This window comes from Nyctereutes procyonoides, unplaced genomic scaffold, assembly GCF_905146905.1.
Source record: "Nyctereutes procyonoides isolate TBG_1078 unplaced genomic scaffold, NYPRO_anot_genome, whole genome shotgun sequence".
In the NCBI taxonomy this organism is placed as follows: domain Eukaryota; kingdom Metazoa; phylum Chordata; class Mammalia; order Carnivora; family Canidae; genus Nyctereutes; species Nyctereutes procyonoides.
The window spans coordinates 39,230,644-39,257,455 of NW_026575126.1; the positions used below are offsets into that span (position 1 = coordinate 39,230,644).

At 60.1% G+C, this 26,812-nt stretch overlaps 3 protein-coding genes across 5 annotated transcripts in view; all 3 read left to right on the forward strand.

Moving 5' to 3' along the window:
• Window positions 1-6,236: 6,236 nt before the first annotated feature.
• ATP6V0C (ATPase H+ transporting V0 subunit c) lies at window positions 6,237-11,541 on the forward strand. The gene is made up of 3 exons (XM_055341400.1): window positions 6,237-6,465; window positions 10,480-10,663; window positions 10,807-11,541. Exons 1-3 carry the CDS (start codon window positions 6,387-6,389, stop codon window positions 11,009-11,011), a joined length of 468 nt encoding a protein of 155 aa, XP_055197375.1. The 5' UTR covers window positions 6,237-6,386; the 3' UTR covers window positions 11,012-11,541.
• A 159-nt stretch (window positions 11,542-11,700) lies between these two features.
• On the forward strand, window positions 11,701-21,325 carry AMDHD2 (amidohydrolase domain containing 2). 3 transcript variants are annotated; one of them, XM_055341396.1, is made up of 12 exons: window positions 11,701-11,894; window positions 12,104-12,240; window positions 12,318-12,457; window positions 12,918-13,043; window positions 18,368-18,422; window positions 18,596-18,808; window positions 18,895-18,983; window positions 19,080-19,224; window positions 19,300-19,407; window positions 19,589-19,657; window positions 20,628-20,729; window positions 21,082-21,325. In XM_055341396.1, exons 1-12 carry the CDS (start codon window positions 11,812-11,814, stop codon window positions 21,168-21,170), a joined length of 1,356 nt encoding a protein of 451 aa, XP_055197371.1. In that variant the 5' UTR covers window positions 11,701-11,811; the 3' UTR covers window positions 21,171-21,325. The 3 variants fall into 3 exon arrangements, 2 of the variants coding, with proteins under 2 accessions (XP_055197371.1, XP_055197372.1); XR_008666549.1 differs by lacking the exon at window positions 21,082-21,325 and having other exon boundaries at window positions 19,566-19,657; XM_055341397.1 differs by lacking the exon at window positions 12,918-13,043.
• Window positions 21,326-24,034: 2,709 nt separating this feature from the next.
• The window catches only part of PDPK1 (3-phosphoinositide dependent protein kinase 1), a 75,851-nt gene continuing 73,073 nt past the window's right edge, over window positions 24,035-26,812 (forward strand). Inside the window, exon 1 of the mRNA XM_055339520.1 lies at window positions 24,035-24,762. The gene's annotated coding sequence lies outside the window, so the exon portion shown is untranslated. The remainder of the gene's footprint in view (window positions 24,763-26,812) is intronic.

Here is a 26,812-nt window from a genome sequence, read left to right on the forward strand (position 1 = left end):
GCGCCCATCACGTGGACACATGCCCTAGGGTGAGGAACGGGGAGCAGCCACCGGGAACCGCCGTCCAAAGTCTCAGTCCAGGGTTGCGCGGATCCCCGTCACACGTGCAGCCCGGCTTAAACCCTGCTGGTTCAGAATGAGAATATTTTGTCTGGACGTTGGTATGAGCCCGCGTGCATGTCCCCTCGAATACCCGGCGCTCCCCCGGCCGTACCATATCCTGCGAAGAAAGCCGCGACACCTGGTGGCTTGCAGCCAGGCCGAGGCCGTCCCGGTGGGGCTCCTCGGGACTGCCGCTGCCACCTCCCGTGCGGGGGAGCTGCTTCTCTCTTCTCCCCACTTCCTCACCGTAGGCTGTGCCCCACAACACTCTGTCCCCCCGGCACCTTCCTGCTGCCCCGCCTTGGGCGCCCCGGCGCTGCTGGCGCTCGGCCATGGTGTTTTCCGGGGCCTTTACGCAGGCCTGTGGCCGGCTCCGCTCCCTGGCCCTCGGGACGCAGTGGTCACGCTTCCCCGGAGGCCCCAGGAGCCCCTGTGCTGCTGCTGTCCCGTCCAGGCCGGGGGAGATGGGTGTGCTGCTCTCACGCGGCAGTGTGCATTTCTGGGGGCCACGCTTGGGGGACACCCCCAAAATCCCTGCAGCAACGACTCCTTACTGTAAGCGTCCTTGGCATCATTTTGTGACTGATGTTAAGACACTGGCCCAGGCCTGTTCCCTGGGTGAGGGGTGGCCCTGGGTACAGAGCTGTAGCCCTTGACTTCAGATGCCTGCCTCCCTTGGCCGGGTGGGCTTCGGGGAGCAGTGTCTGCGTGGAGCTCAGCCCGCCTGGGGACGCTCCTGCCCCTGTACCTCCCAGCACCTGCCCTCACGGGGGCCCCCTGCAGGCCTGCTTCACGGTGGCTGTGGCCCATCTTGTGTCCCCATCTCCACCCAGCCATGGGGGTGCTTTGTTTCAGTGTCTTTTTTTTTTTTTTTTTTAACATTCAGCCCAACCATTTTGAAGTGACCAACCCAGTGGCCTTTGCACGCATGTTCAGGTAACACGCCTGTGTACCCTTCCCCAGCCGCCTACTCATCCCTTAACCCCCACTCAGGGACCATCCACGCTGAGGCCTGAGGACTGCTTCCACCTCAGCAGCCGGGCTCTGCGCTTGGGATGATCTGTGAGTTAAGTTCACACCGGCTCGAGGCTCTTCCCTTGCTCCAGACCCTCTTCATCTGTTAGGGCCTTGTTCAGAGATCGGCCCTCCAGGGTGTCCAAGCTATCATGCCCCACCCCCCTCGTCTCCCTTCTGTGTCCAGTAACCACAGTTTTCGCTGTAGCATCAGGACATCAGGTCTGCATGGTCAGCCCCACCCCACCCCCACCCCCCACCTCCAGACTGCAAGCTCCTGCAGAGTGAGAGCCTTCTTCCTCAATTTTGGATCCCCGGAGCCTAGCTGGGTGCCTGCACACACTACATGCTCAATAAGTGTTAGAGGAGTGGCTTAGGGTTGAAGGCTGCTGTAAATCCTGTTGGTGGAGGCAAACCCTGAATGGGCCCGGACCAGACAGAGCATCCAGGGCAGACGATGCCCCTAACGGGCACCGTTTCTGAGAAGCTGCCCCGCGTGCCAGCCTGGGTGCCAGGGCCCCTTCATGCCCAACAGCCCAGAGGGAGGAGCACACACCACCCCCTGGGGGTCAGGTTTGGCCCCTGGGCTCTCTCCCACCAGTGATGGTGGTGAGTGTCGGGTCCTGATTGTACCACTCTGTATTTACCTAGAGGACGTTTTTAATTTGGGGACTTCTTTTTAATCCTATCATTTTGGGTCACCTGGGTGGCTCAGTTGGCGAAGCATCTGCCTCAGGTCATGATCCTGGGATTGAACCCCATGTAGGGCTCCCTGCTCAACGGGGAGCCTGCTTCTCTCCCTCTGCACCTCCCCCTCCTTGTGCTCTTTCTTTCAAATAAATAAAATCTTTCTAAAAACTTGTATCAGGGATCCCTGAGTGGCGCAGCGGTTTGGCGCCTGCCTTTGGCTCAGGGCGCGATCCTGGAGACCCGGGATCGAATCCCATATCGGGCTCCCGGTGCATGGAGCCTGCTTCTCCCTCTGCCTGTGTCTCTGCCTCTCTCTCTCTCTCTGTGTGACTATCATAAATAAATAAATTTTTTTAAAAAAATCCTTTAAAAAAATAAAAATAAAAAAATAAAAACTTGTATCAGGGCAGCCTGGGTGGCTCAGCAGTTTCGCGCTGCCTTCAGCCCAGGCTGTGATCCTGGAGACTCGGGATTGAGTCCCACATCAGGCTCCTGCATGGAGCCTGCTTCTCCCTCTGCCTCTCTCTCTCTTTCTGTATTTCTCATGAATAAATAAATAAAATCTCTAAAAAATGAAAAAAAAAACTCGCATCATTTTATATGCCTTAATTTTTTTTTTAAGTAAGCTCTACACCCAACATGGGGGCTTGAACTCATCATCCAGAGATCAGGAGTTGTGTGCTCTGAGCTGAGTCAGCCAAGCACCCCAGTATAAGCCCTAATTTTATTTTTTTAAATTTTTATTCATTTATGATAGTCACACACACACACACACACACACACACACACACACAGAGGCAGAGACATAGGCAGAGGGAGAAGCAGGTTCCATGCACCGGGAGCCCGACATGGGATTCGATCCCGGGTCTCCAGGATCGTGCCCTGGGCCAAAGGTAGGCGCCAAACCGCTGCTCCACCCAGGGATCCCTAAGCCCTAATTTTAGAAAATCATACCAGAATAATCACCTTTGCTTATTCCCCTCCCATGGCACTACTAGGCCCTCATCCCAGCCTTGCATGGGCCACCAGGAGCTCTTGTCCAGCCAAGCCACGAGAGCAGGATGCCATCTCTTAGCATCATGCCCCATGGCATGCCTTCACTGTGACATGGAAAAATGGAACTGTCCACAGGGAGAGGGTGCCCTGCAATTTCCTGATGTTCTTTTTATTTTTTAAATTTTTATTTATTTATGATAGTCACACACAGGGAGAGAGACAGAGAGAGAGAGAGAGGCAGAGACACAGGCAGAGGGAGAAGCAGGCTCCATGCACTGGGAGCCCGACGTGGGATTCGATCCCGGGTCTCCAGGATCGCGCCCTGGGCCAAAGGCAGGCACCAAACCACTGCGCCACCCAGGGATCCCCCTGATGTTCTTGATAAGGCTGCTGCCATCAGCTGCCAAACTCCTGTCTTGTTGACGTGGCTTCCTTGGGATAAGTCCATCTCTCCAATCACTTGGAAAGTAATTCCTGGTCTCTCTCTCCCCAGCTGTCCCCCTTCCTCGCCTCCCCCCCAATCTCTATCTCCCTCTATCAGGGTCTCTGGCTTGAGTTTCCCAAAGCCTGCCCTCATTCCTAGAAATCCCCACCTGTGAGATGACAGGCCAGGGTCTCTAGATGCTGTGATTTCCCACTGGGGACCTAGCGGTGAGGGGGAAGGCAGAGGCGTGTGTCCCCTGTCACACACCACACGCACCCCAAGCCCCACCTGGTGCTGGGAGGCCAAGGAGAAGGTGCCCTGGGTCCCTCCTGGCCCCATCTCTGGTCACTGAATGCTCTCCAATCCTTCATATAGGAGACGAGGAGGTGTGGTAAGCCACCCCGGCTCGGCCCCACTGCGAGTCGGAGTTTCAATTCCACCTCTCCCTAGCAGATTGACCGGGCCAAGACATTTGACCCTCCTAGGCCCACTTCCTTGTCCACAAAACAGGAGTCAAGGAAGGTGATATATTCCTCAAAGGGTCTTTATGAGGATTGTATAACACTCTAACACATTTAGGACAGGCCTGGCACACACCTGGGGATCAGTAAACATTAGCTTTATGTGCCAGACATCCTACCAGGGATCAGGGTACAGAAGAAGAGGCACTGGGACTCTCAGTAGGGGATGTATTGAGTGACGAACGGTAATAGTGGAGTGTGAGGGATGGAGGAGGGCTCTGAGAAGGGAGAAAGGGAGGTCCAGAGGGCTTCCTGGAGGAGGAGGTGTTCTTGATCTTGAGTAGCACCCCCTCTGCAAGAAGGGAAGGAGACTATTTGGTGCAGAGCCACAGGCTTGGGACACAGGTGAGGAGGGAGCAGCACGACGGGTGATGAGATGGGGGGCTGGTGCTGGGGATAGATGGGAGGGGACACCAAAGGGTCCAGCCTGTGACAGGAAGACGTTGAAGGATTCCAGGAACGGAGCGGCTGGTCAGGTGTGCTTGCTGGAAAGATCCTGCGGCTTGAGGGTGAAGAATGCTTTGGGCGGAGGGAGGCTGGGACAGCAGGCAAAGCAGGTAGAGGCTGTGAGGAGCCCCCAGCGGGAAAGGAGGGCCGCTCGGGTGGCTAGCGGCGGGGTGGGGGCCGAGCCCGGAAGCCCCGGGATCCAGGGCCGGTGAGTAACCGGGAGTGAGCAGTGGCGTGACTAAGGCTGCTGGTGCCAGCAGCTGGGTGGACGCTTGTGTCTTTTGCCCAAAATGGAAATAACAGAATGGAACAGAGTGGAAGGGGGGGGTAAGCCCGGTGGGGACACGCTGGCCTGGGGTGGCAGCAGCGCCCCCAGACCCAGCGTGACCTCCCCGACCCGCTCTGACCCCTAGACCTAGGATCCCCGCCGCCCTCGCGGGGTGTGCTCTGCCCACCTCTGGAGCTCTGACCGCGCTGCTCTCTGACCGGGGGCACATGCCCCCCTTCCTCTGAATTCCCCCTGCCCGCAAGCTCCCAGCCCTGCAGGGCCCAGGCTGGTCCTTGTTCCTCCCTGTGACCCCGGGAAGAAGGTAATGAGGGGTCAGTGCTGTGGGAGGTGAGCTGGAGAGGGGGGAGGGTGTGCAGCGGGCAGCTGCTCTGTGGCCACGAGGCCCACTCCCACAGCCTGACAGCCGTCCCCTGGTTTCGAGCAATGGCCATCTCAGATGACCTTGGCAAGGCAGGGAGCTGGGAGGGCAGGTGAGGTGCAGGCGCCCCTGAAGGCAGCTCTCCAGAAGTCGGAGAGGAGACAAGAGGGCAGCCGACCAAGGTGGGCAGGCCTCGTCGTATGGCAGCCTCCTCCCTTCAAAACAGGATAGACCAGACACACCGTGGCTGTGGGCTCCGAAGGTGGAAGACCCGGCCTGGCCACGGGGAGGAGGGCGCCAGGGAGGTGCCCGGGCAGGGAGTGCGGCGGGAGCGCTAGGCCCGGGGCCACCCCGCCGCCCACGTGGGGAAGCCGCCACCCAGGCCAGTCAGCGAGGGGGCCAGGAGCCCAAGCAGGGCGGAGCACCAGCTCCCACCCGCAGGGGACCAAAGGGCGAAGCGGGGCAGAGCAGGTGGGGAGAGAGAAGGCAGCCCGCTGCGTGCGGGCTGGGAGGGAACCGCAGGCCGCCCCTCCCCGAAATAAATGCGGCCCCGCAGGTGCCGGCTCTGCGGGAGCATAGGCCGGAGGGCGTGGGTCCCAGAGCGTGCGGGCACCTGGGGAAGCATCCACAGGTCACAGCACCCACAGGGCTTCAGGGCGGTCACGCCTATGCCCTGAAGGGCGAAGAGCCCCCCCCCCAATATTGGGTCCCCGATGCAAGGGCAGATGCGCGCTGGGGGCTCCTCGTAAGCCGGGAGACAAGGCACCGATCGCTGCGTCGGCGGCAGCTGGGGCCGTGTCTGGGGGAGACGGATGGCAGGGTCGGGGTAGGGGCACCCCGGGGGCACAGGGCCTCCCGGGGCGGGGGTGGGGGGCTTTCTCGGGGCCGGCGGCACATCGGGCCGGCGCCCCGTACTTGGGATTTGGGCTCCGCCTGCCCAAACCCTCGGGCCGCCCCGCGAAGTGTGGAGACGTCCCGGGTCCCGGGGTGAAGGCCGCGAGAGAGCCCCGGCCGAGTCCGCCCGGCGAACGTAAAGCGAAGCCGCACTCGGAACCCTACAGCAGCGAGCGCCGCGCAGCCGCAGAGGAGGCGGGGCGCTCAGGCCCCGCCCCCTATGCTAATACAGACGGCCAGCGCCCCGCCCCCGCCCGGGAGCCGGACGGGCCCAACGCCGCGGGGGGTGAGCGGCTCCCAGCGCCCGGCCCCGCGCTCGCGGGGGCCGAGGTGGGGCGGAACGCCCGGATCCTGGCCGGTCGGGCGGCGGCACCGTGCGGGAGCGGTCAAAGGACCGCTAGGGCGACCGCGAGCTGGGGCGCCCCCCCGCCGCCGCGCATGGTACGGCCCTCAGGGGCGGGGCCCGGATCATGTGACGCGGCCGCGGCCGCCATCTTGTTCTGCGGTGTTGGTATTTAGAGCGCAGCGGCTGACGGGCCGGGTCGCCTTCGCAGCCGCCTGATCGCTCCTCGTGCTCGCTCGCCCGCCGTGCCCGGCCCGTCCTCGTCCCCGCCTCGGCCCGCTGAGCTCGTCCTCTCCCCACCCGCAGACATGTCCGAGGCCAAGAACGGCCCCGAGTACGCCTCCTTTTTCGCGGTCATGGGCGCCTCGGCCGCCATGGTCTTCAGCGGTGAGCGCCGCGGCAGGAGGGACCCTGAGGCTGGGGGCGCTTGGGCGCGCGGGTCGGAGGCCCGCATCTCCCCGGGGTCGGTGTGTGACGTCACGCTGACGTAATTCCGAGCTGTTGGGGGGTCCCGGGGCTCACGTGACAGCGGGTGGGGGTCGGGGCCGCAGAGGGCTGCGGGGCGCAGGGCCTGCGGGCGGGGCGGGGGTGCGGGTGCCCGGAGTCTCCCGGGGATCCCTGACCGACAGCCCTGCCCCGGTCGGTGTCGGTGCGGGGGTGGGGCGGCGGCGCCGCTGCCATCTTAGCCCTGGGAGAGGCGGGCGGGAGGGAGACTGGGGTGGGGGCGCGCGATCCTGCGCCTGCTCCGCACTCCCCATCCTGCGGGCAGGTGTGACATCACTCCTCGGAAGGCTCCCCTTGACGGGGGCCGGCCCTGTCGGGCGGAGATGGGGGCAGGGCGAGCCCGGCTCCCTCGACACACACACTCCTCGCCCCTACGGCCCCTTCCCTCCCCCACGAGAGTCGAATGGATCCGAAGCCAGAGGCAGGTGTTTCGCGGGGGGTGGGGCTGTTACTTCCCCAGTAGTCCTGGGGTGTGTGGGTTGCTGTGGGAAGCTGGGCTGAGGGGCTGGTCCCGAGACCTGGGATTGCGTGGAACAGGGTGGGGGTCGGGACACGGCAAGGGCAAAGGATGGGTGCCTGGGAGGCAGGCCAGCAATAGCACTGTGAGTGTGCACGTTTGCCAAGAGTCTGCCCCAGGGTGCGTGAGAGGGTGGTGTGAAGTGTCCGCCTTGAGGGGAGTGGGTCTTTGTCCTTAGAGGGAAGTCTTCTAGTTCAGTCCTGAATGAATGAATGAATGATTTCCTGAGACCCAAGATTGGGAGGGCTCCTCTGGGGGAAGAAAAGGGGCCTTCCGTGTCTAGGTAGCACTTTTCTTCTGAAGTTGTGTCTTAACCGTCATAGGGTGTTGAATTCACTGGAAATTGGTGTATCTGGGAGAGAGGCCCGTGGGCCGGGCCCAGGAATGTGGGACCCAGGAAGGTTAGCCCTGGTCCCGCTGCAACCCTCTAGACTGGTCTGGCCTGGTCTCCTCTGGGCCTTCTTGGGTAGGTCTGGTTTTTGGTTTTGATGACTCCGTCCTGCCCCACCCTACCTGGTGGATTGGGGAAGCTCCTTGTGCAAGTATGGGAAGGTTTGGACTCCAAACAGCCTCTGCTGACTGTAAACACTTGTGGTGCAGGGGCTTGGGGACTCTGCTCTCTTGCCGGCCTCCCTCTGCCTGGGCCTGTCCGCCAGTCATGAGTTGCTGAGTGAGCCGTGCCCTTCCCATCACGTGTGAGTTAGGGGTCAGTTGTGGTGGGAGAAGTGGTCTGCGGACTTCCCCTTCCCTCCTAGCCGTGCCTTTCCGCATCTCTAGGGGTTGCCTGCTTTCAGCGCTCCTGGACAGGCTGCTGCGACTTGCTTCCCCCCAGCCTTTTCTGCTCTTTGCCTCCACAGTGCTCTCAGAGAGTCTACTTAGTCTGGCCACCTGTGGCTGTCTTTCGTTCATTCAGCAAATCTTGATTGAGCTCCTTCTATGTGTTAGGTACAGGGGAATGTCAGTGAACAAAACAAGATACTCCTGCCCCAGAATTCCTTGAGTTCTGGCTGTCCTTCCCGAAGCCCTGAGTTTGCCCCCTGAGCCCTTTTTCTGTATCCAGCTCCTGGCCCGTCTCCAGTCACCAGGTACATCTCTTCCTTTCTAGAACTTAACAATATTTTCAGATGGAGCCTGACCAGAAGGCAGGTCTCTGGAAATTACTGAGAACCAGTGTATCAGTGGTCTACGACTTTTTTTGGTTACCCCAGGCCCCCAAGGACTGGTGCCACCTGCTCCTGTGGGCCCGATCTCCTTTCCTGCTTCCCCTTTTTTTGTGACGAAAGTCCTGTCCATTCTTTCTTCATCAACTCTTCCACAGGCTGTCCATTGCTCCTTTTCTGCAATCTCTTTGACTTCCTCCCTGCCGGCAAGTACCCTGCCCTTGGTGTGTTCCCGGACTTGCCTCCTGATTGCACTCTTTTCTGTGCCCTGCTCGATTTGGGACCTCATCGGGCTCATTCTCCAGAGCTCTCTAACATCCGGGGCTTTTGGGGATACCTGCTGCTGCCCAGGCTAGGCCACTATTCCCTGATGGTCAGCCCTGTTTCTTCCCTTTGTTCGTCCTGTTGCCTCCCCACCCCCAGTCACACAATCTTCCTGCCACCTCCTGGAAAAGAGCCCAGCTCACTTTCCATGTCTGGCAGTGTCCTCCCTGCAACGCTGACTTCCCAGTAGTCAGTTTCTCACTCAGTGCCACATGTCACCTGTGCTCTCCTGCTTGAGTAATAAGCCACAGCACTGGCCTCTTGCATGTGTGTGACACAGCCTGATGTGGTGCTGGGCCTGCAGTAGGAGCCCCCAAATATACTGCGACCAGGAGAATTCCAGAAGAGCGTTGTCAAGACCAGCCCTGAGCCCCAGGTTGATGGTGCTGAGTGTCTAGGAGTGGTGCCTTTAGGACCAGGTGATGGAGGCAGTACAATTCCTCTGCTTCCACTGCAACCTCTTTTATCTTTCTAGTAGCTCCCAGTCTGGTGTCATGTTGGTGGATGTCTCCATTCGTGTCATTTTAGTCCTTTTTTGCTCACTCACATTTCTACCCAGTGTTACTTTATGGAGCCCTTCCCCAGACCCCCCTCCCCCACCAGCCTCCCCACTCTTCTAGAATGTGTTGCTTTGTTTGGAGGTGCCATGTGTGTCCTCACCAGGCTTGGAGCCCTGGGAAGCTAGAGCTCCTTTGACTTCCCTGCTCGGTAATGAGCATAGAGGGTAGCCATTTTTTGTGGCCCAAATAGGTGAATAAAACGTGCTGAAAAAAGGTTGGGATTGTCTTGTCTTTTTCACCTCGGAGCCATGTTATTCTCTGCTCAAGTGGTGCAGTGAGACCCTGGAGGGCAGGAGTCAGAAGAGCCACCTGGCCCCCTGTGGCTCTGTTCTGTCCAAAAGTTACTCTAGACTCTGAGGTCAGGATAAAAGAACTTTCAGGAAGACCGCACACTCTAGAGGAAGGACGGATATCATCAGAGGAGACAGGCCATCCTAGCGTTTCCCCCCTACCCCCATTCCTGGAGGCCTCAAGGAATCTAGGCTTTTGAGTGTACGAAGGGGGACTTCTGGAAGGTCTGCCTGGGTGGGGGCTCCCTGTGACCTTTTTCGGTTACTACAGCTCTCCTTGGCTCACACTTTTTACTCTGAATTTTTAGAGAGGATTCTTTCCAAACTCGAGGGTCCGGGCCTTCTGCGTGGCTGAGAATGCACTCAGCCTGCTGACAAGATGCTAGCCCTCCTGGAGGGCTGGGAGTGGTGTGGTGGGCAGAGCCGGGAATTGGGAAAGCTGTGGCCGGAGATCGGGCTTGTGGGGCCAGCTTCCTCTCACCCTGTGGTTAGGCCATGTGTCTGTTGAGGCTTTTCCAGCGTGTCCCTGGTGGAGCCCCGAGGCAGACTGGCTGACCCTGACCTGACATTTGGGCTGCTGAGATGTAGTCACCTGGTGCTTTGCCAGGCCGTTTCTGACCTGAATATCCGGGACTTAAGATGGTTTTTTTAAAAAAAAGAAAAGATGTCCAGAATCTTAAGGCTTAAGGGCCCCAGCTGTGTATTTCTCCACAGGACTGGACCCATCACAGCTCCACCCTGTAGGCTGCAGGCAGCTACACAGAGGCTCCCTGGAAGATGGGGCCAGCATTTCACAGCAGAGCAGGAGCACAGATAGGCCAGACAGCCATAGGGTCTCCGGTGGAGAAAGAGTGAGCTACCTGGGCTCCTTGCATGCCTGGCTGGGGCTGTTGCCACTGAGGGCTACCTCCTGCCCCTGGCTGGGTACCAACTTCATGTCCTCTTTGTTAAACTTAAGGTGTCCTTCAACTGTGCCAGAGCTACTCCCAGGGTCCTGGTCCCTGGTACTCTGAGCTCACCTTGCCTTTCCCCCATCTTCCCCACAGCCCTAGGTGCCGCCTATGGTACAGCCAAGAGTGGCACCGGCATCGCAGCCATGTCTGTCATGCGGCCAGAACTGATCATGAAATCCATCATCCCAGTGGTCATGGCTGGTATCATCGCCATCTATGGGTTGGTGGTGGCAGTCCTCATCGCTAATTCCCTGAATGATGGCATCAGCCTCTACAGGTGAGTGCTGGGTCCCTCTGCACCTGTCCTGCCCTGCTTGGGGTCAGGCCACTACATAGGGCTGGGAGGGCATGGGAGGAGCATTGGGTGGGTGGCTTCCCCAGCAGGTAGCTAATGTTCTCCTGTGTCCTCTCTCCCCGCAGGAGTTTCCTCCAACTGGGTGCTGGCCTGAGTGTGGGCCTGAGCGGGCTGGCGGCTGGCTTTGCCATTGGCATCGTGGGGGACGCTGGTGTGCGTGGCACCGCCCAGCAGCCTCGGCTATTCGTGGGCATGATCCTGATCCTCATCTTCGCCGAGGTGCTCGGCCTCTACGGTCTCATTGTTGCCCTCATCCTGTCCACAAAGTAGCCCTTCTCCAAGCGCACCAGCCACAGAATATGATGTAAAGACCACCCCCTCATTCCAAAATGAACAGCCTGACACACATGCACGGGGCAGCTGCCCCCTACCCCCAGTAGTTGGTCTTGTAAATGCGCAGTGTCCTAGTGCCCATCGTCTGTTACCCCGGCCTTGCCCCCGCCCCGTGCCGTGGACATCTGGGCCCACTCATTCCCCATTTAGGCCCCCGATCAGTGAGGATGCAGGCCTCTGGCCGCCCCCACTCATCTGCCCTAGAGTGCTCTGTGTTTAAGGATGAATTAGACTTGTCATTTTTCTCTTCACTGGATGTTTATTATTTATAAAGATTTGATCTGTTCATACGTCTGTGGAGCAGCCCTCCGTCTCCCAACTATATAGTAACCTTAGGTAGTGTTGCGTTGTGGGGTTACCGTTTGCCCTGAGGCTCGGATGGAACCACTCTCGGTCCAGCCCCGGCTGTCCGGGGCCGCGGGCCCTGAGCGGAGCCGTGTCCAATAAAGTTCTCGGTTGTGACTGGACGCCTGTGTGGACCGCTTGTGTGGGATCGGGCTGGGGTGGGGGGGGCGGAGTGGGCGGCCCCGGCCACGGAATCCCTGCAGGCCCGGGGCACGCTGGTCACGTGGGCGGACGGGTCACGTGGACGCGCCGCTCACGTGATGCGTCTCAGTCAGCTGAGGGTCACGTGGGTGCGGCCGAGCTCGGCGGCCCGCAGTCGGCGGCGAGCGGGTAGCGGGCTTGGGCTGCGGGGCTCCGGGCGCCGCCCGCTCGGCCGGTCTCGGTGGCTCACGATGCGCGGCGGGCAGGACGGGGTGCGGGCCCCGGTGCTCCAGTTTACCAACTGCCGCATCCTGCGAGGCCGGGCGCTGCTCAGGTGGGGCGGCGGGGGCGGGGCGGCTCGGGGGCGGCGGGGGCGGGTGCCGCTCGGGGCGCGCCGGGGGCGGGCGGGCGGGCGTAGGGGCCGGAGCTGCGGGCCGCTTTCTTGCGGGACGCGGGGCGCGGGCCCGGGAGCTGCCGCGTGGCCCACGGTGCGGGGTGGGCAGCCTTACCCCCGCCCCCCCCCCCCCCCGCTTCTGGCCGCAGGGAGGATTTGTGGGTGCGCGAAGGCCGCATTCTGGACCCCGAGAAGCTGTTCTTTGAGGAGCGGCGAGTGGCAGATGAGCGGCGGGACTGCGGGGGCTGCATCCTGGCGCCAGGCTTCATCGACGTGCAGATCAACGGTGCGGTCTAGGGCTGCGGGTGGCGACCCCCGAGAGGGTGGTCTGGGCACCGTGGGACCTTCTCTTTGTGGCCGTAGGTGGATTTGGCGTTGACTTCTCTCAGGCCACGGAGGACGTGGGCTCAGGAGTCGCCCTGGTGGCCCAGAGGATCTTGTCGCATGGAGTAACCTCCTTCTGCCCAACGTTGGTCACCTCACCACCAGAGGTTTATCACAAGGTGAGGTCGGGCTCCCAGTGTCCAGGAGAGGGGGTTCCAGAAGCAGCAGCGCTTTCTCCAATCTGCTTCCACCAACACCTCCACACTAGCACCTGGCCTCACCTGTTGGCTTCCTTCCACTGCGTGGGGTCCTGCCCCGGGGCTTGCTCATCTGGGTGTCCCACAGGCCGTGCCTTCCCCGGCTGCACGTCCTTTCTGAGCTGCCCTCCAGGCTGCAGAAACCGGTTGCTGGGACTTTCTGATTGCCACATCCAGTGCCTGCTCCTCAGGCTTATCCCCCCCAACCTGTCTGTGCTCGCTGAGTCAGGGGAGTGTGCTTTCCAGAAAGAAGCTTCCCTGCCCCCAGCCCGGCCTCCTGCTGCTCTTGTCTGCCCCCACATCCTCCCACTGGTCCTCCCATCCGCACCTCCCTGGTATTTCCTTTGTGGGGTCTTGTCTTTATTCTTTTTTTTTTTTTAAGATTTTATTTATTCATGAGAGACAGAGAGAGAGGCAGAGACAGAGGCAGAGGGAGAAGCAGGCTGCCTGCAGGGACCCTGATGTGGGACTCGATCCCAGTTCCCCGGGACCACGCTCTGGGCCGAAGGCAGGTACTAAACCGCTGAGCCACCCAGGGATTTCATCTGTCTTTATTCTTTACCACGTCTTATCATTGGGTTTTTTTGTTTCTGAGTTGCTGGAAAGCGGTATTTCTCGTGTGTTTTTTTTTTTTTTTAAGATTTTATGTATTCATGAGAGAGACACAGAGAGAGGCAGAGACATGGGCAGAGGGAGAAGCAGGCTTCCTGCAGGGAACCTGATGTGGGACTCAGACCCTGGGGTCACACTCTGAGCCAAAGGCAGATGATCAACCCCTAAGCCACCCAGGCGTTGCTCCTCCTGCCTCTTTACTGCTTGATGCCGAGAGTTTTGAAAAGTGTGGGTGTTCCCTTACCTGAGCAGAGTTTAGGGAGGTGACGGTTACCCTGTTGTAATCCCTCATCTTTTGCTCCAGTGCTTCTCTCCAGTGCAGGGTCTTTTGTACAATGATCATGTTGCCCACTGTTGGGTCCTTCCCGGGTGTGTGGACAGAGAGTCCAAGCTGGGTGTTGGGGGAGGTCAGGAGTGGGCTTTGGGTTTGGTCTGGGCCCCGTAACTTCACTGGTTTGCGGGGGGCGTCATGGGACACTATTTTGTTCTGAGTCTGTTTTCTCAAGTCTAAGTTGAGAGTGGTGATCGTGTCCATTTCCTGGGGTTGTGCTGTATGTATTTTTTAAAAAGATTTTATTTATTTATTCATAGAAACGGGGGGGGGGCAGAGGCACAGGCAGAGGGAGAAGCAGGCTCCATGCAGGGGGCCTGATGTGGGACTCCATCCAGGGTCCTCAGGATCAAACCCCGGCTGCAGGCGGTGCTAAACCGCTGCGCCACCGGGGCTGCCCTGTGCTGTACGTATTAAGGACTTGATTAACCGTCAGCTGTGGACATTTTTCTGGAAACTTCCCCCAGGTCTCCCATCATAGTCGGATGTTAAAAACTAAGCTCACCTTCCTGCTGGACACCGGCACCAGGTTCTGTTTTCTCTGCTGGTTGTCCGCCCGTGCTTTCCCCCCTGCTTGGAACCTGGGCACGTGCCCGTCTTACTGCCTCCACGTTGCTTGCCCTCCCCCTTCCTGAGCCCCACGCTCCCGGCTCTCAGTCCTGCCACAGGGGCCTTCCCAAGGTACAGGCCTCAGCGCACCACTCGCCCCACCCCACCCCTTTGATTCTCGGGGTCAGCCCATCCTTCTCAGTGTCCCCTCTCTGCCTGCCTGAGCCTCTGTCCTCTCCTTAGGCATGTGCCAGCCTTTCTAGGCTGTTCTCTTTCTATCTCTGAGCCCACTGCCTGGAAGGCCTTTGCCTTGTTCTATTTGATGCTTCCTTTTTGAAGTCCTGACGCTGTGGTTCTGCTGTGCGGTCGCACACCGCCTACACCTTCAGCAGCACATGTGACGGCTGCCATGCAGGAGGTGAGGGCTTTTTCTTTAGGACCGCTGGTTTCTGGCCTTGGGGACTTTTGGCTTACGTGGTCTTAACTAGTAGCTGTCATTCTCCATAAGCACTTGCAGGTTGAAAGCCTCAGGCAGCAGAAAGGAAGGTCGTGGAGGGTGGTGAATGTGAAAATTGGATCCTGGTATTCTCTTAGCAACTACAGGACTACTCCCTGGGATCCCGCCCTGCCCCGGGGCTGGCTCACTCTGGGCAGAACTGGATTGCTTCATTTGTCAGGTCCTTTGTCATCATGTTCTGGTCCACTGAGACCACCTGGTTTGTTTCTGGGGTCTCCTCCAGCCTGACTGTTTGATCGCGCATTGTTCTCTGCTTCAAGTCTCATCAGCTGCTTAGCCAAGACCTGACACCTCCTCGGGAGGCAGCCACACCTTTGCCTCTGGCCCCACACGCTCTCTGTCCTTTGACCTCTTCCTCTGCCTTCCTGCCGGGAACTGGCCTCGTTTCCCCTAGGTCTGTCCGTCTGTCCGTGCTATCCCGTGTTCTGCCCTCCCAGCTTAGCATTCTCTAGCTCTCCCTGTAAATCTCTGTTTTGCTTCGAGGTATGAAGGAAATCCTGAGTGTCTTGTTCGGACCTCAGGTTCTGAATCTGAGACTCAGAGCTTATGGGGGCAGGAGTGGCACACGTGAGCCCGGGTGGGGAGAGCAGCCAGAGACGGACATGGCGCAGGTCCCCTCTCCCTGTGTGTCGTTCCCCGGGAGAGCCTCTGCGGAACCCCCTGGAATGTCCCATGTGGCATCCTCGCTGCAGACAGCAGTCCAAGGATTCACGCACCATCCCAGCCACCCCTTGTGGGGGCAGTCTCTTCCCCGCTGTGTCTGGCGCTGAGCTCCCTCAGAGGACTTTGGAGAAAGCTTGAGGATGGAACCTGACACTCGTCATGACACCGTCTCCCGGCTGAAGGCAACGGGTCTCTTCAGTGTCTAACACGCATGCCCACCTGTTTGGGGGGGAAACATCTATTCTGGAAAAACTCAGCCGTTAATTTTTTTTTTTTTTTAACAAAATCTGTAGTGAACTTACACTTATCACATGACTTATTAGGAAAACCAGCCCTTTGTCCCCACTGGCTCCCGAGAGACTGTCCCTTTCAGCTCAGCTGATTCTTGGAATTTGCTCGCCGGTCTCCAGTACAGGCTGGTGCTCCTACCAACTTGTCGGTTTAGAGCCACGTGTCTGCATGTGTGCGTCCCAGCAGAGGACAGGGTGAGGCTGTCCTCCCGGGCTTCCAGCCGCCCCGCCAACCTCCCCAGGTGGCCGCCTGCAGCCTTGGTGAGGCCAGCTGGCAGCACTGGTGACGGGGACTCAGATACTCCTCCCACCTTCCTGCTGCCTGCTGTGCTTCCCTTGGGGTCGCTGCTCTTCGTATGCTACATTGGTTTTATCTGGTGACTCAACTCCAGGCTTCCTGCCAGTTCCTCACTCTTCTTTCGGGACGTCAGCACGTACCAGGCGCTCCAACAGTGTCGCCTTCCTGCAGTGGCCTCCAGAACCCATTTCCCAGTGCGGACTGCTGGCTTCCTTGGGCCCAGCGGTCCTGGCACACCCTTGCCCTTACCTGGGGGGAGCCCCTGCAGATCCCCCATCCTGGGTTTGCTGGTTTATGCCTTCGTTTTGGAGCACATCCACAAGCTTCTGCTAGAGGAAGGGGTCACAGGAGGTGAGGTTTTTGAGATCTTGAAGGTCAGAGTGTTTTTACACTCTTTATTATTATTTAGATTTTATTTATTTCTAAGAGACATAGAGGCAGAGACACAGGCAGAGAAAGAAGCAGGCTACTTGTGGGGAGGGAGGGGGTCGTGCATGGAGCCTGATGCGGGACATGATCCCAGATTCTGGGATCATGCCCTGAGCCAAAGACAGACGCTCAACCACTGAGCCCCCCAGGTGGCCCTTTTTACTATAATTATTTTTTAAGATTTTATTTATTTATGGGAGACAGAGAGAGAGGCAGAGACACAGGTAGAGGGAGAAGCAGGGTCCATGCTGGGAGCCTGACGTGGGACTCGGTCCCGGGACTCCAGGATCATGCCCTGGGCCGAACGCAGGTGCTAAACTGCTGGGCCACCCAGGGATCCCCCCTCTTTATTATTTTTTTAAAAGATTTATTATTTTAGGGAGGGAGGGGGAGGGGAAAGAATCACAGGTGGACTCCCCGCTGAGCAGGGAGCCTGATGTGGGGCTCCACCCCAGGACCCTGAGATCACAACCAGAGCCGAGATCGAGAGTCAGACACTGCATTGACTGAGCCCCCCAGATGCCCCTGTTGTCTCCTCTCTTGACGTGGTTGCAGTTCTGTTAGGAGTGACTGTGCTCTGGAATCTTAAAGGCGTTGCTGTGTTGTGTTGTGACTCCTGGGGCTGCTGCTGAGAAGCCAGAGGCACCGAGCTCTGATACTTTGTGTGTGGGGCTCATGGCACCTTCCCTTTGGCCCTGGGCTCTGCAGTGTGAGGGGACGGGGTTCCTCCATCATGCTGGCCGTCAGCTCCGCCGCTCAGGCCGAAGTCTGACTTTTGGTTTTGTTTGCTTGTCTTCAGTGATTGCTTCGTGATTTTCTCCACCACTTCCCTGTCGCCCCTTCCCAGGAGTTGTCACTCCGCTGTTGGGCCTCCGGGTGGCTTCTCTAATTCTTCTCTGACTCTGTTTTTCAGTGTTTGCTGTTTTTACCACACGGTTCTTTTGGGTTTTTTGCTTGGCTGCTCACGTAGCCTTAGTTTGGAGGAGCTTGCTGTGTCTCGGAATGCTGATGCTCCGTCCTCGTTTCACGGGTGCGGGACCTGTCCTCACGCGTCCTGGCCCCGCCGGCCCTGCCCCGTTTGTCCTGTGTCCTCAGTGGCTTCCCCCAGCTGCTGCCGAGCCTTGGCTGTCGGCTCCGTGTGAGATTGGGAGCCAGCAGGCTGCGGTGCCCGGGAGCCTTCCTGCGGCCACCCCGGGCCAGGCCTCACCGCGCTGTGCTGACAGCGTCGGGCCAGAGGTTTCCCTGTGCGTCTGCACCTCTCGCCTGGAGCCCCCGGGCCTCTCCTGTGCTTCCCGGTGCTTCCCGGTCGCAGTTGGCAGCACAGCTGCTCTGCGGCGAGGCGTCTCTCAGTCCCCCTGCTTCTCAGGGCGGCAGGCGCTGCCAGGCCTCCGGCGGCAGGGCTGCGGAGCACCGCGTGGCCCCCGCGTGGGTCCCCCCATCTGTCCAGCACCGTCCTCAGGCTCCTGAGACAGTTCTGTTCTTGTCTTGCACCTCACACGAGGCTTCGGCCTCTCGCAGATCTCCGGGTTTTGTTGGGGGCAGGGGAGCCCCGGGGGTGGGGGGGAAGGAGGCGGGCGTGTTTGTCCCGCAGCGCGGCCCAGGGACCCTGCTGCCCGCAGGGCTCCCTGCCCACCTCCTTCCCCACGTGGCTTCCTGCGGGAGGTGCGGCCTGGGGCGCCTGCCTGTCTGCATCCACGGTGGGGACCGTGAGCACCTGGAAGGACACTGGAGCTTCCGATGGCACTGAGGCCTCAGCCCGCGGCCCCACACGCGCCAGGCTCTCCGGCCCACACCCCTCCACCCGGAGTGCACCCCCCTCCCGGCCTGGCCGTGCTTCTGGTCCTGCAGCCCGAGGCCAGGCCCGTCTCCCGGGCTGGGTCCACAGCCCACCGTGTCCCCACTGCTGTCCGTGTCCCGCTGCTGTCCGGTGCCTGCCCTCTGCCCAGCTTCTCCCCCGGCTCCTGGGCCTGCGGCGGGTCTCACCTCTGCGTCCTGTTAGTTCTCGAGCTGCGCTTCCCCAGGCCGAGCCTGGGGGCCTGGAGCTTCCCATCCCTGAGGGAAGGCCGTCGGGGGGGGGGGCTGATCTCTGACCCCCGGGCGCTGGGCCATAGGGGGCAGGGCTTTAACAGCTGGTTCCCCCCAGGTCCTTCCTCAGATCCCTGTGAAGAGTGGTGGTTCCCATGGGGCAGGGGTCCTCGGTGAGTGGCTGACCCTCTTCCTGCCCCTGCCCTGGGAGGCTCCTTGGGGACCTGGTGGCAGCCCTTCCCCCTCCAGAAGCCCAACCGGGAGGGCGGCTGGGCAGGCCACAGGGGCTGGGGCAGGGGCCACAGGGCAGGAGGTGAGCTGGAGACATCCACTCCCCTCCTCCCAGGGGTGCACCTGGAGGGCCCGTTCATCAGTCGGGAGAAGCGGGGTGCACACCCTGAAGCCCACCTGCGCTCCTTTGAGACCAACGCCTTCCACGACGTGCTGGCCACCTACGGGCCCCTGGACAACGTCCGCATTGTGACGCTGGCCCCCGAGCTGGGCCGAAGCCACGAGGTGATACAGGCGCTGACGGCCCGTGGCATCTGTGTGTCCCTAGGTGAGGAGGGCCCGCCCCCAGGGTTGGGCCCATGGCGGGGGGTTCCTGGGCTGGGTGCACAGTTTGAGTCCAGGTCCCCTATGCAGGACACTCGGTGGCCGACCTGCAGGCCGCGGAGGAAGCCGTGCAGAGTGGGGCCACCTTCATCACGCACCTCTTCAACGCCATGCTGCCTGTGAGTGCCCCCCACCCCCCCTTCTGCCAGCGCCCTGGGTGGGTGGGTGTCAGGCTCCCGCCATCGCTTAGCTGTCCCCCTCCTATCCCTGACCAGTTCCACCACCGTGACCCAGGGATCGTGGGGCTTTTGACTAGTGACCGGCTACCACCAGGCCGCCACATCTTCTACGGGATGATTGCTGACGGCACACATACCAACCCCGCTGCCCTGCGCATTGCCCACCGCGCCCATCCCCAGGGTGAGTGGCAGGGCAGGGTGGCAGTAGCTGGGAGGACCGCGTAGAGGTAAGTCCTAAGGCTCCTTCTCTCTGCAGGGCTGGTGTTGGTCACCGATGCTGTCCCTGCCCTGGGCTTGGGCAATGGCCGTCACACGCTGGGGCAGCAGGAGGTGGAAGTAGATGGGCTGACAGCCTATGTGGCAGGTGAGCCACCCCCACATCCCTGCTGACTGCCCATGTGGGAACAGCCCCCAGCCTCCCGTGGGATCCAAGAATCCAGGTGTTCACTGCCAGCCTGTTGGCCGCCCCGCCAGCCCAGTGCCCACCCCCCACCACGTGCCTGGTGGCCTCTGGTCCCCCAGAGCCTGCCCTCTCTGCTCTCAAGGCACCAAGACACTGAGTGGCAGCATCGCCCCGATGGACGTCTGTGTCCGGCACTTCCTGCAGGCCACAGGTCAGTGAGGCTGGGGTAGGGGGAGTGTGCAGTGCGAGTGTGTGTGCATGCATGTGTGCGTGTATGTATGTTGAGCTCCACCCAGGAGAGGTTGGAGGGAAGCGTGGAGACCACTAGAGTCTCATACCACCTCTCTCGTCTGGTGGAGCTCCCAAGGGATGAGCACCAGGGATGTGGCCGAGGCCCCCCTGCAAGCAGCTCAGGGGCAGGTTAAGACAATGACAAGCAAGCAGGCGGCTGGAATCCAGGGTGACAGGCAGTGAAACCGTGGCACCCGAGAGGAGAAGGGACCTCACCTTATGCGCAGGAAAGCCTGCCGACTTGGACCCTGTGGGCTCACGGGTACAGAGCTGAGGGGAGGGGGTGGTCAGAGCAGCGCTCCAGGCTTCCTAAGAGGGTGGGCGTTTTCTCGGGGAGCCTGGAAGGGGTGTCTGCAGAGGCTGTGACTGGCTAGGCCCCGTGGGATTCTTGGTGCCATGGGGCTGGGGTGTCCCTGGGGGTTCCAGGGTTCAGCGTGCTGTTTCGAGCAGTAGGAGACAGGCCAGGAGGCAGGAAGTGGCTTCGGCCTGGCAGCTGGGATGGTGATGGGACCAGAAGAAATGGGATTTGGTCATGTGGCCTCTTAGGGGTAGCAGGGGTAGGAAGTCAAGTCGAGGTGGCCTTATTGATGCCCAGGCTACTGCTTCTTTGTCGGGGGGCTCTTCCTGGGACCCTGACAGGGGAGGGGCCTGCAGGCCTTTTCGTGTGAGGAGGGGGAGGCCTGTCAGGATGGGATGGGTGAGTGAGCGGAAAGAGGGTACCTAGCAGTGTCCTCAGACGGGGTGCAGGTGGAACCTTGGCGACCTGCCGCAGGGTCCTGGGACGTCTCCCTTCTCCAGTTCCTAGGCGTTGGAGCCCCGGGGCTGCGGTGGGGAGGGGCTGCCAGCGGCGCTGAGATGGGGGATGTTACCCACTTGTGTCCTCTGAGCAGGCTGCAGTGTGGAGTTGGCCCTGGAGGCTGCGTCCCTGCACCCCGCTCAGCTGCTGGGGCTGGAGAAGCGCAAGGGGACCCTGGACTTCGGGGCCGATGCAGGTCAGGGGCCAATGCGGGCACCCGGGCCACTGAAGACTTGGGGCAGTGCCAGGGCCGGTGGGATCTTCCCTGTGTCCAGGTGGCCTTGCCCAGCTGCCAGCCTCCCCCTGCGCCCCTTTCCCCTTCTGACATATGAGGCAAGGCTGGGGGAAGGGCTGCCGGGGCCTCTGTCCCTTGTACCCTACTGCTGGGAATGCTGGTTCCAGGACCTGGGTCAGCTTGCGATGGGTTGGGGTGCTGTGTCCAAGTCATGTTGCAGGCCTGTTTCTCCAGTGGGGTCAGGGTGGGGGAGGGGGTGGGGGTGGCGATGGGCCCACCCCTGCCTCCTTCTCACCTCCCCCCTCTGACCCAGACTTCGTGATGCTCGATGACTCTCTTCACGTGCGGGCCACCTACATCTCGGGCGAGTTGGTGTGGCAGGCGGAGGCGGCCAGGCAGTGACCGAGGACCACAGCTGGAAAGGATGCCCAGCCTTGGCTGGACGCTGGCGGGGCTGAGCCGTGGAGGAGCTGGTCTCCAGGGAGCCAGTGGCCATCCTGCCCCTGGCGGAGGCCTCCGCTCAGGATGCAGCTGGATAAACATGCGCCCAGCAGGGACTTGTCTGGTCTCCGAGTTTTGCTTCAAAGCAGGGCGCCGTCATGTCAGAGCAGGGCGCTGACACCTCAGTGGCTGTCTGGGGGTGCTGGGGAGGTGGGGTGCTTGGATCTCAGGGTCAGGAGTGGGAGTGGCTGGATTCTGGCTCGTGGCAGCCTTGCAGGGTCCCAGTGGAGGTGACGGGCCCTCTCCGTTGCACAGCTGTGCCTGAAGCCCACAGAGCCCAAGGCAGAGGCGTGGTTGGAGGTGGTGGGAGGGGAAGCCCTGGGTCCTAGGTTGGAGAGCAGACGGGAAGGGGCTGGGACATTGAGTGTAGACAGTGTCAGAAGTTCACATGTTGGGACTGAGGGCAAGGGTGCTTCTTGGGATTTTGCACGAGGAGAGAATCGTTTGTGGAGACAAGTCAGGAGCTGGGTGCGGGAGGGGCCTCGGGGGAGGGCAGCACACAGAGTGTCCCATGGCCTTGCTCTCTGCACCCTTAAGTTGGGCAGGCAAAGTGGGGATGCAGGGCCACAGTGCCAGGTGCTCCCCCAGCCTTCAGAAGGGATCTGCGCGGGCCTCTGGACTCCAGCTCGCCAGGCTGGGAGTGCAGGAAGCTGTGCGGAGGGTGCCTGAGCTCGCCCTGGCTGCCACTCCTTGCCCTGCCTGCAGCCTTACTTCCTTGAGCCCTTGGGATAATCAAGGCTCCACTACCTATAGTGTTTTCCCTGAATGACCCCTCGCCTGAGCCGGCTCCCAGGTGTGCACGATGATCCCACGTGCACGCTGGAGGTTGCACAGCTGCAGGTGAGCCTGCCTGGTGCCGCTGGGCGGCTCGGAGGTCAACGGTATCCCAAGCCCTGCAACTCTTTGTCCATTAGTGTGACCTGGGGCCTTCCACATCCCCTCGGCCCTGGCAGCAGTGCCCCAACGCTGGGGGCGTGGGTGGTTGCGTTCCCCGGATGGGGGCCCCTGCAGGTTCTGAGGACAGTGTGACACGGGATCAGTCGGTAGGGCCTGTTGGAGGCCCAGAGCAGGGGTTGACTCCCCCGTCATGTGCTGGGGTGGGCAGCACCTTCCTCCTTTCTCATGAGTGCCGTCCTTGGAATGGGAGGTCCAAGGGCTGTGTCCTGGGACGCCATCGGGTGCGGCCACCATGCCCCTTGCCTCTGCCGCAGAGCCTGCTACAGGAAGCGCCTCCGGGGCCCTGAGCAGCCTGGGAAGAACCTGCACCGGAAGGCCAGGCTCAGGCGAGGCCTGGGGCAGAGGCCACTTGTAGGGGTATGAAGGGATGGGGTCTCAGGCCACATGCCAGTGGGGTACAGGGACGTCCTAGGCCTGACGGGTGACTGAGCGACTCCTGCCTCTGCCGGCGCCCGTGATACAGGGGAAGGGCCCGGCTAGGCGGGTGCCCTGGAGAGGGGGCAGAGGAGCTGAGCGGCCCTTGCCTGCTGGGTGCGGGCCTCATTCTAGGTGCCTTACCCGTGCTGCTCTGCCAAACTCCAAAGGCGTTTCCTGTTGGTCACCCCATTCTCAGTTGGGGGGGGGCACTGAGCATTCCAGAGCTGGTGAGCACCAGAGCCGGGGTCTGGCCTGGCCTGCACCACCCCAGGCCTCACGGGGACCTGTCCCCGCACTGCCTGGCTGGGCAAAGGATCTGGGAAGGGCTGGCGGAGCTGGTGGTCAGCGAGGGTGAGAAGCCAGCGCTGGCTGGGAAGGGCATTTACAAGGGGAGCTGCCCTCCACCCGGTGGCACAGGCCTGGCGCCTTGGTTGGGACTGCGGCCACTCTCCCCGTTCAGGGGTGCGGCCGGCACCGTCAGCGATGTGGAGCTTCTCCGTCACCCGAAGAGCAGCTCTTCCCACTAGATAATATCCCTGACCCCCCCGCCCCCCCCCCCCCCCCGTGGCCTGGCACCCACCATTCCACTAGGGAGCCTGAGGCTGCAGGGTTTTAAACAGCCGTCCTTGCCATTTTAGGACCCGGGCAAGGACACTGAGGGCCTGGCTGCAGGGCGGTCGGTGTGGGTGGGCCTGAGTCCTTGGGGTGGGGGGGCTCGCTGGGAGGACAAGCTGGGGTGGGGTCCCTGGGGAGGTGGGAGGTGGGAGGGCCCTGTGGGGGGGGCTTGTCGGACTCCCCAGAGTGGGAGCTGCAAGGAGCGTCCGCCGGGGGGCGCTTGGCGTCCCGAGGGCGGGGGCTCACCAAGGGGTAGAGGGGGGTCCCCCAGGCCCCCAGCGCAGCGTTGGGGTGCCGACTGGTTCCGAGCGTCTGGGGGGGCGGGGGGGGGCAGCCCTCTGGGTGGGGGTGACCCTCAGTGGAGCGGGGGGCGGGCAGCTGTCTAGGGGGGGACCCGCGGGGGGTGGGGGGACCGCAGCCCCAGCGCCGGGTCGCGCGGCCCCAGAGGTCGGGGGAGGGGTGCGGCGGGCGGGAGGACGGGCCTCTGCCGGGGCCAATCGGCCCGCTGCGCGCGGGGACGCGCCGCCCTGAGACCCGGTCCCGGTTTAGGGGACTGGCTGCGAGCCGGGAGACCCGGAGGGCGCGGGGTCCCCCCTGCGCCCCTCCCTGCACCTTCCCGTCGCGCCCCTGTGCGGCCTGGCCCCCAGCCCGGAGCAGGTCGGGGTGGGGGGGGGGCCCTGGGCCCCCCCCCACCCCTGGCGCCCTGTGCCCATGCGGGCCTTCTCCAATCCCTGCCTCTCCCCGATCATTAGGGCGCCGCGTGGTCCTTCTGATCCGACCGAGCCTGCCTTTCCCTTCGTTTCTCTTTGGTTTGTTTTATAAACCGGAATTGTGCTTTTTGATATTGCTTTGCTGATTATTATTTTTTGGTTAGGCAGCGTGGAATGGGAAGCTGCCTGGGTGGGGACGCGTGGAAATGTCTAGCTACTGTGACAAGGTCCCCAGGTGCTTTGAGATGCACGTTTTATGACGTTAACCAGCGCCCGCCACGGAGCAGTGGCCTTCCTCCCTGCCCCCCCGCCCGTGGCCCGGGCCCCCAGCAGGAGGGACCGTGGGTGATGCTGAAGGGGACCCGGTGTGGGCACGCCTTCGGGCCCTTTGGGTTCCTGGCTTCCGTGTGCCACAGGGGGGCCTTCCTGTTAGTTTTCTTGTGTTCCTGTAACAAATTACCACAAATTAGGAGTTCCAAAGAACACACATTTATTTTATAGTTCTGGAGATTGGAGTCAGAAATAGGGCTCAGTGGACCAAAATCAAAGTGGGGGCAGAGGCTCATTCTCCCTAGAGGTTCTAGGGGGAGATCTTCCGTTCCCAGCTTCCAGATGCTGCCCACACTGATTGTCTCACCGCCTCTTGCATTTGCAAAGCCAGTGCCAGCAGGTTGGACTGTTCTATTTATGTTGCCTCATTCAGACTCTGACTCTTTTTCTCTTCCATCTTTTAAGGACCCCTGTGATTATATTGGGCCGGCCTGGATGATCCTGGATAATCCTCCTCTTTTAAGGTCAGCTTGTTGGCAGCCATAATTCCTCCTTTCTATGTCACACATTCACGGCCTGGGTGAACAGGACACGGTCATTTTTGGTGGGGCCGTTATTCCATCTACCATCTCTTCTAGAGAGAAGGGCCTGGGCCAGAGCTCCTGAGTGCCTGGGTCTAAAAGAGATGCCATATTCCTATCGTCAGCGTAGGAGGGTGCTCATTTCCTACATGCTTGTCAGCACTGGATGTTTACAGTCTTTGGGATTTTATTTTATTTTTTTTTTAAAGATTTTATTTATTTATTCATGAGAGACACAGAGCATGAGAGAGAGAGGCAGAGACACAGGCAGAGGGAGAAGCAGGCTCCATGCACCGGGAGCCCGACGTGGGATTCGATCCCGGGTCTCCAGGATCGCGCCCCGGGCCAAAGGCAGGCGCCAAACCACTGCGCCACCCAGGGATCCCAGTCTTTGGGATTTTAAACAGTTTTTGGAGTCAGACCATTTTACAGTGGGGGAGTTGCAATTTAGGGAGGGAAGGCTGCTCACCTGAGATTTGATGCAACTTTGTGTTTCTTGTTTTCCAGTTTAGTTAAAATATTTTTTTCTAGGTATCACAATTTATATGAGAAGGTATTTTCCCAGGTGGCTTGCAAATTATTGGCTTTGACATTTATCTTTCTCTTTCTTAAAGATTTACTTTTTTATTTGAGAGAGAGAGAGTATGCATGTTGGTAGGGAGAGGAGCAGATGGAGAAGGAGAGACAGTCCCAGGCAGACTCTGTGCTGAGCACAGACTCCAACTCGGCACTCAATCTTATGACCCAAGCAGAAACCAGGAGTCAGACGCTCAACTGCCTGCACCACCCAGGCACCCCAGGCATCTTTCATCCGTCTACCTGCAGCCAGATGCATCTTGAGACCCTTGGGTGTGGTGACCAGGCACTTAGTGGGCAGATGCAGAAGACCACATCATTATCTTTGAAGGGTCCTCTTGTGTTTTCCTAATGGGATGTGTGGTAATTGGTTCCCCTCCCTGCCTCTTCACCTGACTCTTTTCTGGCTCTCAAAACCTCCAGGGCCACAGGCCTGGCCTGCCTTTCTCATCATGTCTCTCCTCATCTCTTTCTGCATCCCAGCAGAATTGGAGTCCTGGCTCTTCCCTGCATGAGCTCTGGTGCCCAGCCTTGCAGATGGCCCCCGGTGATCCCACCTTGGGGATTCACAGCTTTGTGTGGTTCTTCCCATATGGCACCAGGTGGTTTTGTGTGACCAGTACAATGTGGGTAGAAGCAATGCTGGATCACTTCAGAAATTAGGGTATAAAAGCTATAGTGGGGGACACCTGGGTGGCTCAGCAGTTCTCAGCAGTTGGGCATCTGCCTTCAGCTCAGGGTGTGATCCCAGAGTCCCAGGATTGAGTCCCACGTCAGGCTCCCTGCATGGAGTCTGCTTCTCGCTCTGCCTGGGTTTCTCTCTGTATGTCTCTCATGAATAAATAAAATCTTAAAAAACAAAAACAAAAACAAAAACCAAGGAGGGGGCACTCGTCTGACTCAATTTGTAGCATATGTGACTCTTGATCATAGGGTTGTGAGTTCCAGTGCCATGTTGGGTGTGAAGCCTACTTGAAAAGAAATAGTAAAAAAATAAAAACAAAAACTTAAAAAAAAAAAAAAGCCCTTGCAGATTCTGTGTTGGGTGTGCTCTCTTTCTCTGGAATCATTTGCTCTAGAGAAAGCTGGATGCTGTGGCATGAAGACACTGAGGGAGCTCTGTGGAGAGGCCCCTGTGGTGAGGAAACTTAGCCTCCATGAACATGTGAGTGAATGGGCCACCTTGGAAGATGCTCCCACTCTAGGCAAGCCTTTATTTATTTATTTTTCAATGGTTTTATTTATTTATTTGAGAGTAAGAGAGCACCTAAAGCTCCAAGCGCAACCTGGAGGGGCTGAGGCCGAGGGAGAATCCCAGGCAGGCCCCATGCTGAGCGCGCTACCTGGGGCTCCGTACAGTGACCCCGAGATCACAACCTGAGCAGAAATCAACAGTCAAATGCTGAGCAGACTGAGC